The sequence below is a fragment of the Gastrolobium bilobum genome, unplaced genomic scaffold (genome assembly GCF_033153095.1).
Source record: "Gastrolobium bilobum isolate Gb01-03AN ecotype WA unplaced genomic scaffold, APGP_CSIRO_Gbil_v1 utg23035, whole genome shotgun sequence".
Taxonomy (NCBI): domain Eukaryota; kingdom Viridiplantae; phylum Streptophyta; class Magnoliopsida; order Fabales; family Fabaceae; genus Gastrolobium; species Gastrolobium bilobum.
This window is the reverse complement of record NW_026899628.1, coordinates 55,851-73,712: the sequence shown is the minus strand read 5'-3', so window position 1 is coordinate 73,712 and position 17,862 is coordinate 55,851. Positions and strand designations below refer to the sequence as shown.

The following is a 17,862-nucleotide window of genomic DNA, read 5'->3' as shown; positions in this document are numbered from 1 at the left end:
TCATTATTTTAAGAGGAAGGTTATACTTACAACCTATTTTTATTTACAACCTTTTACAACCACATCTTAATCGTTAATTTCCGTCAATCAACTGTTTTTATTTTTGCAAATTAAACTCGTAAATTAATTATTAATTCGCAATAAATGATAATCGTTGATTGATGGAAATCAACGGTAAAGATATGATTGTAAAAGATTATAAAAAAAAATAGATTGTAAGTATAATATTTTTCATATTTTAAATAATAAGGACATTTGAGGGGCTAATGATGTATTTTATAACCACAATGAGTTTGAGTAATAAATTTAAAATCGCAAAGAATTAAGTGATAATTGTTGTAACCGCAACGAGTGAACTTGAAAATTTTTCAATGTATTTTTAAGCAAATGATATTTAAAAAAAGTATTTATTTTTTATTCTATTCAATATTTTATAATATATAACTAAATATTAAGCAATATTATTTTTTATAATGTAATATTTTATACGGCATCACACTAGATAATAGTAAATTTTTTTAAGTCTTTTTATATCAGATCTTATTTCATTAGACCATACCTTTATAATATACTATTAAACTTTATTTTATCTTGCACATCAAGTGAGCCATTATAATGGGATCAGCTAAATTTTAGGAAAAGAAAAATTTTAAAAGGGTTTTTCTGACTATCCTTATTAAAGTACACGTATGCCTCTTCACAAAGAAAATTACACTTAATGCCATTATTATCCTGATCGATAATTTTAGAGAAACGAATACTTATTTTTTTTTTATCTTTATAAAGAATATAATTTTATAATATTTTAGATCCTAACCGTTAATTTTCATCAATCAATAATTATATTTTATTATGAATTATTTATTAATTAATTAATAATTCACAATAGATTATCATCATTAATTGATGAAATAGTATAAAATTATATCATTTAAACTTTTTAAATTATTTTTATCTTTTTTACATAAAAAAAACTTATTCATCAAACAGAAAAAGGCTTCATATTGTACACTAACTCTAACTCCAACTCTAACTCTTAACAATAAAATCATTGTTAAATCATGAGTGTACATAAAATAAAATATTTTTCGTAATATCAAATATTAATTAAATGATTAATTGTGGACAAGAAATAACTTAAGTAAATTATAAATTAAATTTAAAATAAATATCCTTTTTGATTCTTAACAAATTTCACGATGTCCGTTTTAGTCCCTAGCAAATAAAAAGATCCGTGTGATTTCTAAGAAATTCAAAATAGATCCATTTAGTTAAAAACGTAGTTCCTCACAAATTCAAAAAAGACACATATTAATTCCTAAAAGAACTAAAATAGTACATTTTAAATTTTTTAAGAATCACAATGTATTGTTTTATCTGTCGAGAAGGACGTATTTACTATTAAATTTAAAAGGCTCTACAAGTTAAGGATTTTGAGAAAAAATCAATCAATCATCGGTTTCGAACTTTACGCGATGGGAAGGCCATCCTCCACGGTTGAGATCCCTTACGAACGCCACCGACAAAACGGTCGCCGCCGCACGCCTGACTCCGATGTCTCGGACGACTATCACAGCCGCCGCCGCAGCCCAAACTACGACTCGTACGACCGCCACGACGGCCGCCGCCGCCACAGCCGTCGATCGGAATCGCCCGAACAAAGAAGCCCTAGATACACCAACGGAACTTCCAACGAAGACGCTCTGCCTAAGAAATTCGGCCGCCCAAACGGTGCGTATCTGGACCGCGACCGCGGGGATTGGCGGCGCTCCGATTCGGAGTCGGACGAGGAGTTGAAGGGTTTGAGCTACGAGGAATACAGAAGGCTCAAGAGGCAGAAGATGAGGAAGACGCTGAAACACTGTATCTGGAACGTTACGCCGAGTCCTCCGAGGCGCGAGAACGAAGATCTGGAATATGATAACAAAGCTGAAGAAATTCCTGAGAAATACGGAGATGACGGCGCTGGCAAGATCGACAAGGAGGTTAAACCTAGAGGAAAATCTGAATTAGCGTCAGAGAAATCTGAATCGGACGATTCTCGTTCGAGGAAGAAGAGAAGAAAGAGTTCTGCTGGTTCTTCCAGGAAATCGTATAGCGATAGCGAATCGGAAGAAGAAGAAGAAGATCGTAATCGGAGAAAGAGTAGGAAGAGTAGGAGGAAAGGGAGCAGGAGGAAGAGAAGGTATAGCGATTCAGATGAGAGTGAAGAGAGCGAAAGTGATGACTCTGATGTTAGTGATGTTTCTGAAGAAGAAGAAGAAGATCGTAATAGGAGAAAGAGTAGGAGGAAAGGGGACAAGAAGAAGAGAAGGCATAGCGATTCAGATGAGAGCGAAGAGGGCGAAAGTGATGACTCAGATGGTAGTGGAACAAAGAGGAAGCGCTCTTCTTCAGGTTCTGGATTGAAACGGAGAAGGAGAAGAACAAAGAAAAAGTCTGAAACAGAAAGTGAGGGTTTATTTTCTGAGGACGAGAATGGGTCGGGTTCCGGTTCCGGTTCGGGTGGTGCAAATAGTAAAGCAATTGCTGATGAGTTGAAGAAGATGGAGATGAATGCTGAGGCTCTCAAGTTAAAGGAATTGTTCGAGTCACAAAAGAAACCCGCTTTGGATAACGAACCTGCGGTTGGGCCAATGCCCTTGCCTAGAGCTGAGGGGCATATAAGCTATGGTGGGGCGCTTAGGCCCGGTGAAGGTGATGCCATTGCGCAGTACGTTCAACAAGGGAAGCGTATTCCTCGTAGAGGTGAAGTGGGTCTTTCTGCAGAGGAGATTCAGAAGTTTGAGAGCCTTGGTTATGTAATGAGTGGTAGTAGGCATCAGAGGATGAATGCCATTCGTATTAGGAAAGAAAACCAGGTTTACAGTGCCGAGGACAAGCGTGCTTTGGCTATGTTTAACTATGAAGAGAAGGCCAAAAGGGAGCATAAGGTTATGGCTGATCTGCAGCGCCTCGTGCAGCGCCACATTGGCCAGGATGTTGGTCCAACTCATGATCCTTTTGCTCCAAAAGCATCCGATGGTGCTGATGCCTGATATTCATGTATGTTCAGCTTGTTTTCTTTCCCTTTATTTATAGTTGCACATTGCTTTTCTGTTCTGTTGGCTATATTGTTATTTTGTGGGATTTATGGATTTGGAGAATGTATTAGAAAATAGAGAAAAAAGAACTCATCGTCTTCATTAACTTGGCGTTTGAGTTTATAGACAAGGAGAGTGGTGTACGCTTTACACTATGAGCTAACATTAGTGAATTGCAGCTTACATAGCAGCCTAATTAACTTGATTAACATAAGTACAAACGTAACTACTATAACAGCTTGATTAATGCAACATATGTCCGTTTCTGTGAATTGTTATGGAATGGCTACATTGGTAGATTTATTATTTATTGCAACTTGCAAAGCACGTTGATTTAATTTTAGAAACATGTTTCTCTGCTGCCAGTGGGTTTTTTGATTGCTCCTCTTCGCTTTGATTATTTGTTGGAGGGGAGTAGCTGTATTTGCTGTTGATGTTAAGTTCTTCAATTTGTTAATTAGGAATGGACCTGGTTTTTTTGATTGGTAATTGCCTGATGCCCTTTTGGATGGGATTGCACAATTCCAAGTTTTCATCTTACTTTTTGACTGCTGCTGTTGCTTCTACGTTCTGCTGGTATGGTGTAATTATGATATGCTTATTGGGGCCACCATTGAACTTGTTAAATCAGATATTTGCTTGTTTGTTTGGTCAAATTCGCAAATGAACTTTGGGATTTTCTTTTGCTAGCTTTCTTGGTTGTTGAATGTTGATTTGTTGCAATCTGTTGTGCATGGCTTCATTAGCTACTTGTCGGTGCTTAGCTAGATATGTTATTTCTTTGATGGGTCTGATTAATACTGGGCTGTTTACCTTCATTAGCTACTTGTTCTGCACTGATCCCTTAATGGAGATAATTCTGATACTTTTGTTTTGCTTCCAACAGATAACTGTGTTTTCTTATGACTTCTTATTGATATTATTGTGTGGCTTTCCTCATTGCATTGTCATATATATTTCACTTCTCTATCACTTGTGTGTACCCCTACAATGAAATGACAAATAGGAGAATTTGGTATACAACATTGCCACTAGCTAGAATTCAATTAGTAGTTGAAGTCAGAGGGTGCAATATTTCCTATTATATGATTTGATAAGTAATGGGTTGTTTTTCTTCTTTTGCAGGATGGTTTCCCAACAAGATGTTGCCTGTTTGACCTCTGTTGCTCTTAAGGATTGATTAACCATTGTGTATTGGGCATGCGAGGCTCATTTATTTTGCTTTTCTAATTATTAATGTCTTAGATCGAAGTCAATGTAGCAATAGTATTTGTAGTTTCAGTTTTAATTTTGTAAATGACTGTATTGTACTGTTTAGTCCGGTATTTGAAGTCAATTTGTGCCGATGGTGGTATAACATCTGATTGCTATTTGTGCAATCATGAACCTTTTTTACCTTTTTGATGGTGAAGGTATACTGATTACTGAAATAATTTGTACTTTGCAAGTTTGCATGCATTTTATTTCCCCCTTGAAGAATTGAAAGTTTCATGTCTACGCAAAAAGGGTCTTATCGCTGACTACATATATGGAGTGGAAAATTGTAAACTTATCTTGTGTATCTATGATTCGGTTGTTACTAATTATTTGAAGCATAATATAGTAACTGTGCTTTAGTGCTAATTGGTTCGCAGACATAACTTTTAGGGGAGATGCTTTACTATGTGCTCACAACAGGCTCGAGACAACATACCCTTGGAGAGGAATGCTGTGACATCACTCAGGTGTTGATAGTGCTAATAATCTCTTTTGGTGTAACTTTATTTTATATTTTTTCAAATCAAATTCTTCTAAGTTGAGTAGTATGGGTATTTTGAAGTGAAAATACTGGAATGAATGGGACCTGGAGCACTCAATCGTAGAATTGATCCGTTCTTATTGCTGCATAACTTCAATCAGTAAGTTGTTTGTGATGCGGTTGATCTTGATACTCACAATAGAAACGAAGAATGAAATAATAATGTGAATGGATGAAAAAGTTCGGTTTGTTTTATGCAAAAAACAAACAAACATATAAGAAACACTTTTTCTTGTGAACAGAGACATTCCTCTTCTAACTGCTAACTCTCAGCCACTACTCACAGAATATTATCTTATCTCCAATATAGAGGACAACACACTTCTATACAAACAAGATCAATTCACTTGACTAACCCAACCCTTCCTTTTCATCCTAACACAAATAGTATCAATTACGATATAACTTTGTCCTCGAGGTCACTTTGTCTTCTAGGTTGAGAGATTGCAATTGTCCCTCAATAGTAGAAGTCCTCTCAAGGAAACCCGTTACAGTTGATCCAAAATCAGACCCCCAAACAGGAACTTCTTGTCTTGCCCCATATATAAAAGAAAATAAACACCCTGTAACGTTCTTAATTGCGCTGTGCCAATCCCTTTGAAGGAATATTCTGATAGTAGCCTTAAAAGAGGCATCATATATACCTTCAGTACATCAACTGGAGCATTCTTTAGTAACATGTCACCAGATCCAGATTGTGATGTTCCAATGTAATTGCTTCGTTATTACAACTGGTTACTTCTACGGGGTCGAAATAAAATGTCACATTAGGCCATCCTACTGTCTCATTATCTCTTCCTGAATCCCACGGATTGGATAGGAAATTGGCAAAGGTCTGACCCAAATGTCCTAAACCAATGTTAACAACACTTCTCTAGCATCGAAATGAACTCTTGTTGCAGCTTTGTGTTTATTCTCAGCATTGGGTTGGACTTCAATATAACTAGCGGATCTCTGCCTAGCTCCTTGGAGTGAAACGGACTTCAATTCTAGCCCTCTTTTCTTGAATTCCAGAAGTTCTGGAACGGATCCAGAAGATGACATTGAATGAGCAGCACTCATCCCCTCAGCTTCATACATACTTCTGATATTCATCAGATTAAGGCTTGAAGAAGTTGTTCTTTATTTGGGATATCTTTTGCTTCTACATTACCTGCTATAAACACAAATTTGGTTGTTCTTTTCACTTTTTAGTGAAAGAAGAATCCGCCTTCAATTTCACTGACACGAGAAAGTTACCTTCTTTTCAGTTGAAGATGGCCTGCAATCTTTATTTGTGTTGATTCGTTTATTGATATAGGAAGTGGTCACCCACATAAGAGAAGAACAAAGATTCATGGGATAAACAAAGAACAAAATGTGTCTAATTCTTGATAAAATTGGAGTTCAATCTATGGATTAAAAGTTACACACTGTCACACAGTCTACTGTGTTTTTTTGTTGTTGTTGTTGTCATCATCATCATCATTGTCAAAAAAGCAAATACTGGAAAGAATACTTTTCTTCTATTAATTCTTCCTCAAGTGAGGTCTTTTATACACAGAGAAACAATTCTATATATCAGTATCAGAAACAGATCTGCATCAGTAACAGAATACCAAAAAAACAAATTGCTAAACTACTTCCCCCTATTTTCTGATTACAGTTGTTATTCCTATCTTTTAAAACAACAATTTAAATTCAAACTTGGATTTTAACACTCCCCCTCAAGTTGGTGCATGAATGTCTACCATGCCTAACTTGCCAATTGCTCTTTGAAATACTTTTCCAGAGACTGCCTTTGTTAAAATATCCGCAAGCTGATCTTCTGACTTTACGAATGGGAATTGGATGATCTTCTGGTCTAGTTTTTCTTTAATAAAGTGTCTATCCACTTCAACATGCTTGGTTCTATCATGTTGAACTGGATTAAATGCAATTTCAATGGCAACCTTATTATCACAGTGTAGATTCATAGGCTGATCACAATGAATTCCCAAGTCCTTCAAGACACTCTTGATCCATAATAACTCACAAACACCATGTGCCATTCCTCGGAACTCTGCTTCAGCACTTGACCTTGCTACCACTTTCTGTTTTTTGCTTTTCCATGTGACTAAGTTACCTTCCACAAAGGTGAAATATCCCGATGTGGATTGTCCAGTGGTTTTATCTCCTGCCCAGTCCGAATCTGTATAGCCCTCAATACTCTGGTTGCTTCCTTTCGAAAAGAGTAGGCCCTTTCCTGGAGTCCCCTTTAAGTACCTCAATATTCTAAACACAACATCCATATGCTCTTCACTAGGATTATGCATAAATCTACTAACAACACTTACCGCATAAGCAATGTCTGGCCTAGTGTGTGATAAGTAAATTAGTCTCCCCACCATCCTTTGGTATCTGCCAATATCTGTTTCAACTTGGTTAGGATAATACCAAGTGAGTGATTCATCTCAATAGGAGTTTCTACAGGTTTGCAAGCCAACATTCCAGTTTCGGTCAAGAGATCTAATATATACTTTCTTTGTGACAAGAATATTTCTTGTTCTGACCTTGCAATCTCAATTCCAAGAAAGTATTTCAAATCTCCTAAATCCTTCATTTCAAATTATGTTGCTAAGTGTTGTTCTAATACTTTCATTTCACACAAATCATCACCAGTAAGAACCATATCATCAACATAAACAATTAATACAGTTACCTTCCCCTTCTTCTGTTTGATGAACATGGTGTGGTCTGCATTACTCTGTTTATATCCAAACTTCTTCGTGGCTAAAGAGAATCTACCAAACCACGCTCTGGGTGACTGTTTGAGCCCATACAAGGCTTTCTTCAACTTGCATACTTCATTTCCTGTTGTTCTAACTCCTGGTGGTATTTCCATGTAGACTTCCTCTTCTAAATCTCCATTTAGAAATGCATTTTTTACATCGATTGTTTCAAGGGCCAGCCCCTATTGGCTGCTATGGAAATTAGAATCCGAATTGTGTTGAGTTTGGCCACTGGAGCAAAAGTTTCTTGGTAATCAACTCCATACTTTTGAGTGTATCCCTTGGCAACTAACCTTGCTTTGTATTTATCAATGCTTCCATCTGCCTTTAATTTCACAGTGAAGACCCATTTGCACCCAATGGTCTTTTTTCCATGTGGTAATGTAACCAGCTCCCAAGTAGAATTTTTCTTTAAAGCTTCCATTTCTATCTTCATGGCTTCCTTCCACTTTGGATCTTCCAAGGCATCCTGCACACAACTAGGAATACAAACACTAGATAATTGATTAAGGGTCAGTGCATATGATTCGGATAGTCTATGGGTGGACATATAATTACCAATTGGGTATTTAATTTTGACTTTGGGATCGGGTTCATATATCTGTTTTGGTATTCCTTTAGTAGCTCTTTGTGACCTTCTGACAACAATATTAGGAGAATGAGAAATAATGTCAAGGTTTGAAGGAACTAAGATAGGTTCGGTACTTACCTCATTTGTGTTTTCAGTTTGATGGGCAGGAACATCCAAGGGTGACTCCTCGGTTATGTGTGTTAAAGGTGGTGGCTCATCAACTGAAGATGTGTCTTGTGCAGGTACAGATTCTGTTGTAGTGGGGATATCGCAATGCACATTTGATTCTGCAGGGGCTGATTCGGATTCAATAAAAGGCACAACTTGTTTGCAAGTCCAGAAATCTTCTTCTCTAATATAATTAGAGCCCCTCTCCCCCTGAGAAGAAGAAGTCGAAACTCCCCCTGAATAATATGCCTCAGATTCATTGAAGGAGGCCTCCAAAGTAACATGCATTTTGTGAAGAAGTGGATCAAAACATCGATATCCTTTTTGCAAGTCAGAGTAACCAACAAATATACATTTTTTGGCACAAGGATCCAGTTTGGTTCGCAAAACTCTGGGCACATGAACATACACAGTACAACCAAACACTCTAGGTTCAAGATTAGGAATGTGGGGAAGGGAAAAATAGCATTCTAATTTTTTTTGAGGAGTCATGAAGTTGAGAACACTAGAAGGGGTTCTATTGAGCAAATAGGCAGCAGAGGTAACAGCCTCACCCCAATAATGTTTAGGTACATTCATGTCAAACAAAGATGCACGAACCACTTCTAACAAATGTCGATTTTTACGCTCAGCCAAACCATTCTGTTGAGGGGTATAAGGGCAAGATGTTTGGTGTCGAATGCCACGATCTGTGAGAAACTGAGCAAAGTGGCCGTCCATATATTCCATGCCATTATCAGTCTGAAGAATCTGAATTGGAGAAAGAAACTGAGTTTGAACCATACTGTGAAATTTTTTAAACGCAGAGAAAACATCCCCTTTGTGGCGTAACAAGGAAATCCAAGTCATACGAGTACATTCGTCAATAAAGGTTACAAAGTAATATGCTTTGGAAAAAGAAGAAACTTTAGCAGGGCCCCAAACATCAGAATGTATAACTTGAAAAGGAATGGAACTTTTATTAAGACTAGGAAAAAATGGAATTCTGTGGCTTTTAGCCATGTCACAGATATTACATTGAAATTCAGTTTTATTGAAAACAGAAAACAAATGAGGAAATAGCTTCCTAAGGTATCCAAAAGAGGCATGACCGAGCCTCCTATGCCATAGCCAAATAGATGCTCTTGTCTGATCTTCAGTAGTAACAGAACAAATTCGAGTCAGGGAAGATTCAGTGCCATCCGACATCTCCAGGAAATAGAGTTTTCCACGCTTAACACCATAGCCAAGGGTCCTCCGAGTGGGGATGTCCTGAAAAACACAAAATGATGGCCAAAAAGTTACTGTGCACTGAAGGGCAGAGGTAAGTTGGCTTACTGATAATAAATTAAATTCAAGAGAGGGAACAATGAGTACAGAATCAAGGGATAAATTTTCTGACAGATTAATAGAACCTTGACCAGTAATAGGGGAATTTCCACCATTGGCAGTAGAAACTACAGACTGAGAGGATGGACCAACATTGGACAAATAAGTAGGATTCCGAATCATATGGTCTGAAGCCCCTGTATCAATAACCCAGGAATTATTCGAAGAGTGTGCAGAGAAAACCGAAGGCTTACCCAGAATTCCTGCGGAAGTAGTGTTGGCAGTAGGAGGAAAAGGTTCCTTGTCGGAAGTGGTAGTCAGTGATTTGCCTGTAAGTTTTTTCCGGGGCCGTTTATTGAAATCCCACCATTCAGGATAACCAATGAGTTCATAACATCTCTGTTTGGAGTGCCCATTCTCACCACAATAAGAGCAAGTCCGGAAGGAGGGGTTGTCCTTGCGAGGCTTCGAAGGTTGAGGAGCAGGGCCAGAGCGTGAGGGATGAGTCAAGAAGGCAGTGGTGTCAGATGGTTTCGGTGCATTCATGGTCAGACGCTGCTGGAGCTCGCGACGAACATATGCATAGGAAGACTCGAGGTCCAACTTGGGATCTTTTCGGAGAATCTCCCCTCGAACTGTGTCAAACTCAGGGTCCAATCCACTGAGAAATATATGGACACGAAGACGGGCCATGGCTGAAAGCGTATGAACAACACCATTTACCGTGTCAGCCTGAGTAGTCATGCGGTGATCAATTTCTTGAAAGATAGAGAGAAGTTCGTTATAATAGACTGAGAGAGGGCGACCATGTTGCTTCGTGGTGAAAGACCGTTGGTTCAATTCGAAGAGGCAAGACTCATCGGAGCCATCATAAAAAGTTCGGGACGCTGCATCCCAGATCTCCGTAGCTGTTTCGAGTCGAATAAATCGCTGCATCAGGGAAGGACTCATGGAATCATCAGCCAGCTTTTAACACGCTTGTTGTCAGTGATCCAAGCATCATAGGTAGGATCATCGGGCTTTGGTTTCGAGGAGGCACCGGTGAGAAAGCCACTTTTATTTCGAGCCCCAATCCGCATGTCCATAAGTTGGGACCAAAGGGGAAAGTTGGTATCATCAAGAACAACAGTGATGGGAAGAGAAGAGTTATCATTTTGAAGGATGATTTGCGGGGAGGCAGAATTTTGTGGAGGGTTGGGATTGGAGTTTTCGATTTCGACGGAGTCGTTCATTTTGGGGAATGAAGGCAATTAGGTATTTGGAATTGTTGGATAAAAAATAAACAAAGCGGGTACGGGTGGGTTTGGGTCGAGTAAAAAAAAAGGAAGAAAGGGATAATTAATGGCAGAAATAGTCAAAAATAAAATAATGGGACTATGGAAAACTTAGCCCCTTCCTTGGATCAGAACACGGCTCTGATGCCATGTCAAAAAAGCAAATACTGGACAGAATACTTTTCTTCTATTAATTCTTCCTCAAGTGAGGTCTTTTATACACAGAGAAACGATTCTATATATCAGTATCAGAAACAGATCTGCATCAGTAACAGAATAACAAAAAAACAAATTGCTAAACTACTTCCCCCTATTTTCTGATTACAGTTGTTATTTCTATCTTTTAAAACAACAATTTAAATTCAAACTTGGATTTTAACAATCATCAATAAGCAATTAGCGGGGAAAGGCCAAAATTTGGATAGAGGCGTAGCTGTGGCCTGTGTGCTTGAATTTAGAGTTTATAAACTTGATTTTAGCTGAATTTGCAAAGTTGATTTTGGGGCTTCGCCCCTTAATGTTATCAAAAAAAAAAAAGTGGGTTTGTGCGTTTACCGAAAAAAAAAGTGGGTTTGTGCGAATTGATTTATGTGATATTTATTTTAAAAGTGATTTTGAAATAATGAATATTGGTTGGACAGGGTTAATAAAAATTACTTTTTGATGTATGATAAACGAAAAAAAATATAAAACTTTTATTATTTAAATTTTATTAGAATAGTAATATAATATTAAATTAAAAGGATATATTTATGAATACACACAAATGGAGTTTTGTTCGCTGCAATAGCTACAAAAATGTTACTTTCAGGTTGAGTTGGTCAGAATCAAGTTTGAAGCCAATCTTAGATTTTGTCTGAGTGATGCCAAACGCATTATACATTGTGTTTGAGGCAAAATTTATATTTAGAATGAGATTTTGGGTCCAAACTCTGAACCAAACACAACATAAGAATGCTCAAGTTTAGGTAACTGAATCGTAACAAGCAATAGTTCAAGGGGTCAAATATTACTACATTATACTTGAAGGAGGTTGTTTGTAATATGTCACGTTTTCATTGTAGTTCAAGTCTACGATACGATTTTTGCTTGGAATATGAAATACACATTACTAACTGAATTATACAAATTTGCAGTGAAAAGGTGTTCAAACAGAATTATGCTCAGTACGTTTTTAATCTGATGGGCTTGAACTGGGCTAGGAGAAAGTGTCACTGTGACAATACCTGTCAGTCCAAGCCCATGCTTTCTAGCCAAGATAAAAAAAGAAGAAGAAGCAAATCTTAAATATGTTTTCTGTATGTACGGAAAAAGATTTTGTTATTTTTCTTTTATCCAATTGCAGTTAGTCTTTTTGTCTCTGTTAGTCCAATTAATTCATAGGATATGGACTCCTTTCTTTTTACTGTCCGTGGTGGTCTGTTCTCTTGGAGCAAACCTTCTGCTGCACCACACATGACTTCTAAAAAAAGAAAATTTTTGGATTTGAAAAAAATTATGAGAAAAGACTTGGATTCAAGTGGTATTAGAAATTTCCAATTTAGGAAAATGCTGTACCCAACTCGGTAGTATAGAAGAAAATTTCGTTCTCTTGAAATGTTCATTCTATTCAAATCAGATTTGGAAGGATATTTATGGTAATTAGAGGTGTTCATGCATTGGATTGATTTAGGTTTGGAATAAAAAAAAATTCAAACTGGTCAAATTTAACTGGGTTTTTTTTATTTTTAATTTTTTTTGTCTAAATCAATCTACCAAGATTGAATAGATTCAAGTATTCGGTAAATGTAACAGATAATAATATTTCTCACGAGATAAATTTTATCTTCTATACAAATATGAAAGTGAGATTATATAAAGAAAAGAGAGAATTTTTTATTTTTTATTTTTTTTATCTCAAACGTTAATCTCAATGTAAAAATACAAAATAACAATAGAATTTTATTAAAAAAAAATTAATTCTTTTACCAAATCTAGGGATTTCTTACGGTCAAACGTTAAAACGCACGACAGTCAAAAAATGCTTGGCAATCCGCACCGAGACAAGCTATTTGGTTGTTCTTTCATCCCGTGACTCTCTTTTATTTTTATTTTTTTCACGACCTTTATGTTAAAATTCTCATCGTGGCCATTGACCTCAAAAAATGTATCATGATGAGGCACCCCCGCAATGATGGTTACGTAAAGCCAGAAAGAATTGATAATGTTTGCTCCGGATTGTAACATGATTTGAAATTTCTACAATTGTAAAAAAAAAAAGTGTTGCTTTTCACCCACATTTTTGCAAGTGATTTCTAAACTCTGGCTGAAAGCAATTTTGGTTCGAAATCAAAATGCATAAAAGATTTGATGTAGGCAAAAAAAGCAACATTAGGATTTATAATTTAGGACCAAAAGGGGCAACGAACGTATATCATGTGTGTTGGATGGCAAAACAAAAAATCCACATGACATGTTGATGACACCATTGAACTTGACAAGTACCTTAGGGGATGACTTGGTGTTTTCATCACATGTGGAGGTTAGCTGGCAAGACTTGCTGATAAAGGCTTATCAAAGACCTCGGTGTCAATCCTAATTTCAATATCTATAAAATCCAACAAAACCCCATAAAATCCATTATTGCTGTTGCTAAGAGCCACTGGTTGGTAGGTATCTAAATGCTCTTATTACAAAGAGGGTGGGGGACAGCATGACAAAATGTAATAAACTCCCCTTGTTTATACTTTAGAGTTTAACCCCTTTTTCTTTGATAAACCATTTCCGGTTACATTAACACTGTAGGAGAGATCAATTAACCTGGATTTGCAAGCAATGTATTGTCTGATAGACTTTTTCATTTGCTTTAATCATTTCACTCATGTCTTTGTTGTTTTGCAAGTATAACTCTTTATTACATGGGATTAATGTTTCTTATGTAATATAAAATAAAATTATTTCTTGGACACACATAAAAGTATATGCGGCCTATATTTTCTTTTTCTCTCTATTCTCATCACATGAGCTGATATGGATCCCATATATTTTTATATGTATGTAGGAAATAAAATTATCTTTTACAACATAAAAATATTAAATACCTTGTTATATAGGGTTAAAATTTTTCATATTACAAGAGAATAATACCTTCTTCTATACACACAACAAATATGTCGATTCCATTATCGTTGTATGTGTAAGAGAAGAAATTCTTAAGATGTAACTAAGTCTTTAACCCTATTATATATGGGTTTTGTATCTATAATTTAACATGACCACAACAACTTTCCTACACATACAACATTTTGTAGGACCCACAATTTTTGAAACAAAAAAAAAACTCTGGCACGCAAAACGAATCTCTATAACATAACACAATCACTTTTCCTACAACATAACTCTTATTAAACCCATTATATATATACAATTTTTTGTATATTTTGTGCAGTACAAGTTATCTTTTGTATATAAATGAACTGTACAACGATTCCTAAGTGTTGTTTGACCGTGGACAGGTACATTTATGAATGGCATTGTAGACTGGAAATGGAACTTCTAAACTAACATTTTCAGGCCAATTAATGAAGAAGATATATTAAAGGGTTTTCATTGCGATGGGTCCTGAGCCTTCAGTCATGTAGCAAAAATCAGTGTCCTCTTGAGAGTTGAATGATTCTCTTTGTGGCCATTCCTAACAAAATGTTGCTCGTGACTATACAGTTTATGAGGCCTGTGGCCTGTCAATCTGTCATGTAACTTTGTGTCTCACACTCTTGACTGATATTACCCTAGGAACTAGGAATCAGGTTCATGCAATTGGATGGCATGTCTATTGTCTAGAATGCAATGTACACACACTTTGGATCATTAAATTCTTGTTATGGAGAATGTCCCACTTGAATTACCATTAGGATTTTTTCTTCACTTATTACTGTCTTATTCTTAGTTCCAAGGTCCTTCCAATTTCGTGCTTATCTTCTATTTATCAATCAAGAATGAGAATCAAGTCAACAAAGGAGGAGAAACACGTCATCAAGAATATCTACCACACAAGAGTTTTGGCTGTTTAATATTTGGCATCAGAATTGTGTTCTCTATTTTCTTCTAACAAACTTCACTTTGGGACCAATTTTCAAATACTAGTACTTCTGAAACAATCAGTAGAAAAAGGCCTGAGTAGTCTCATAACAGTGCCAACAAGCAAAACTCCAAGCCGTTGGCCCGTCCCTTATCTAATTGTCCTTAGGTAGGGTAGCTAACCCTTTGAATACTAAAAAAAAAAAAAAAAGGGTAGCTAACCCTTTGTTTGGTTTAACAAAGATGTTTTTTTCATTATGTCATGAAATTAATTATTGAATATGATGGTCAAACTGCGAGTATGAACCTTTGAGAAAGTCTCCTGTATCTCACTCCATTTTTTCAATGGAGCATTATTGTAATCATAGAAATTTGATAATTTCTTCCTAAAGCAACCTTTGATAATGGATTATTTAAATTCTAGGGTCAAGAGAAATTTCACCAAATTGATTAAAAATTAGTGGGAATTGAAGCCTTACAATACATAAGTTTACCCACACGATACTTCATGTTGCCAACCGAGAAATACCTTGTCATTATTAAAAAAAAAAACAGTTTAATTGGTGTTAATCTCAAATTTGATCATCTTATACACTATTTCTCCCGCTTATTATGGCAAATGCCACACATGGGATTGGATAACTTGGCACGGATTTGGACTCTGCAAATGTCTTTTAAGTTTTATCAAAGATATAGGAGTGTAGAGAAAAAAAAGTTGATTTACAACACTAAAAGACAATCAAAAGATGGGGAAAAAGTTATATTTTTATGTGTGTTTTACGAAACTCGTTTTATATACTTTAGCACGTCCAAAAGAAAATAATTTGATTACAAATCTTTTACTTTTACAAAAATCCTTTCATTACATATACTAATAATTGAAATTAACAAAATAGTAATGATTGAACATTATATTTATTTCTTTCATAATTTTCTGACAATTTTCACTACAGTTTTACAATTAACAAGAATATAATTGTAAAAAAAGGTTTAATATCTGAGATAATTTTTATCTCCTATACATACATAAAAGTGAGGTCATGTAAAGTAAAGAGAAAAAAAAAAAATATAACTCCAGACCCACTTTTTTATAAGTGTTAGGAGATAAAATTATCTTCTTTTTTCAAAAGTATCACGTAGCCGATAAAATAGAATGTTGACCATTGAAGAAAAGGAAGAAAGAAAAACATGAAATGTATGAAATTTGCATAAATAATAATAACTTAACACCCGTAATAACAAAGAGGTAGTATTGATTCAAAACAGAATACCATTCTCCTATTGGCATTTGTTTCATTCATGCATTATGCATAGCAATAGCATAGGGCAATTATAGCCTTTATCCTTGCTACCCCATGTGCTTAAAGCAACCTCTCCTTTCACTGACCGTGTTTCATGTTCCTTCATATATCTTAATCAGTAATCCTTGTGTTGTGGTTATTACTCCTGTTAGTCTCTAACACATAATTGACAGATAAAGCAAATCTTACTCTCTCTTTTTCTGTCCCCTTCTCTCTGCCTCTCTCTCTTTACTATCCCACTCTGAAGAAACAGAATTAGAAACCCAAGTCAAAAGTGAAGTCTTTTGGAGCTAATCTTGAAACATTCTAGCGATGGTTCATTGTGTTCACCTTGAATAAGCAGAGAGAGAGAGAGAAGTCCCTTTTGTTGATATAGTCCTATTCAACTTTTATTGGCAGAAAAAGAAATCCTTTTATTTTTATTTTTTGGCTTAGCCAAACCATAGATAAATCAGAAAGGAGTTCAGATAATTTCCTGCTTGGGGTGTTGTTGCCATGAGGGAGTTTCCTTCTTGTTTTGGGGAAAATGGTGTTCAGGTTGCTGATTCATCTTCTTCAAGTACCACAAGAGCAGCTCAAAACGTGGTTACATGTGTCTATCAGTGCAAATTAAGAGGCCGTTCTTGCTTAATTACAGTCTCGTGGACCAAAACTCTGATGGGTCAAGGCTTGAGTGTGGGAATAGATGACTTGGACAATCATTGCCTCTGCAAGGTTGAAATAAAGCCATGGTTGTTCTCAAAGAGAAAAGGGTCGAAGAATTTGGAGGTCCAATATGGTAAAATTGATATATTTTGGGACTTGAGTTGTGCTAAATTTGGTTCTGGGCCTGAGCCATTGGAGGGGTTTTATTTGGCGGTTGTGTTCAACCATGAAATGGTCTTGCTCCTTGGGGATCTGAAAAATGAGGCATGCAAGAAGATTGATAGTGACTGTGCTTATGCTCACTCTGGTGCCATTTTTATTGCAAAGAGAGAGCACATTTTTGGGAAGAAGTTTTATGGTGCAAAGGCTCAATTTTGTGACAAGGGTCAAGTGCACGATGTCAAAATTGAGTGTGACACTGTTGGGCTTAAGGATCCCTGTCTCGTGATTCAAATTGATAGTAAGACAGTGATGCAGGTGAAGCGACTCATGTGGAAATTCAGAGGTAATCACACCATTTTGGTGGATGGGATTCCGGTTGAAGTGTTTTGGGATGTGCATGATTGGCTCTTTGGGAATGCTATGGGCAATGCAGTGTTTATGTTCCAAACATGCATTTCAACTGAGAAGCTATGGGCAGACCAATCTGCTTCGGATCCCTCTGCACTAACATGGCCTTATTCTCAGCAGTTTAGGGATTCCCAGTTGCAAGGTCTTGGATTCTCTCTGATTTTGTATGCTTGGAAGAATGAGTAGTCAATAAGAGGTGTTAAATTAAATCTTTCTTTTTCTTTATATTGAGGGTTAAATTGATATTGACAGCCACACTTCTCAACAATTATGTGATCAGAGTAAATGAAAACTGCTAAACTAGACCCTTTTTTTTCTAATCTTGCATACATTCTCCT

General features: G+C 36.3%; 2 protein-coding genes across 3 annotated transcripts; both read left to right on the top strand.

Annotated features, from left to right (window-relative positions):
- The first annotated feature begins 1,449 nt into the window (after positions 1–1,449).
- On the top strand, positions 1,450–4,549 carry LOC133292095 (uncharacterized). 2 transcript variants are annotated; one of them, XR_009748876.1, is made up of 3 exons: positions 1,450–3,045; positions 3,545–3,659; positions 4,209–4,549. XR_009748876.1 is itself a non-coding variant. In XM_061490469.1 (2 exons), exon 1 carries the CDS (start codon positions 1,476–1,478, stop codon positions 3,036–3,038), a length of 1,563 nt encoding a protein of 520 aa, XP_061346453.1. In that variant the 5' UTR covers positions 1,450–1,475; the 3' UTR covers positions 3,039–3,045; positions 4,209–4,549. The 2 variants fall into 2 exon arrangements, 1 of the variants encoding a protein (XP_061346453.1); XM_061490469.1 differs by lacking the exon at positions 3,545–3,659.
- A 12,255-nt stretch (positions 4,550–16,804) lies between these two features.
- On the top strand, positions 16,805–17,710 carry LOC133292098 (uncharacterized). The gene has a single exon (XM_061490473.1). It carries the CDS (start codon positions 16,805–16,807, stop codon positions 17,708–17,710), a length of 906 nt encoding a protein of 301 aa, XP_061346457.1.
- The last annotated feature ends 152 nt before the right edge of the window (positions 17,711–17,862 follow it).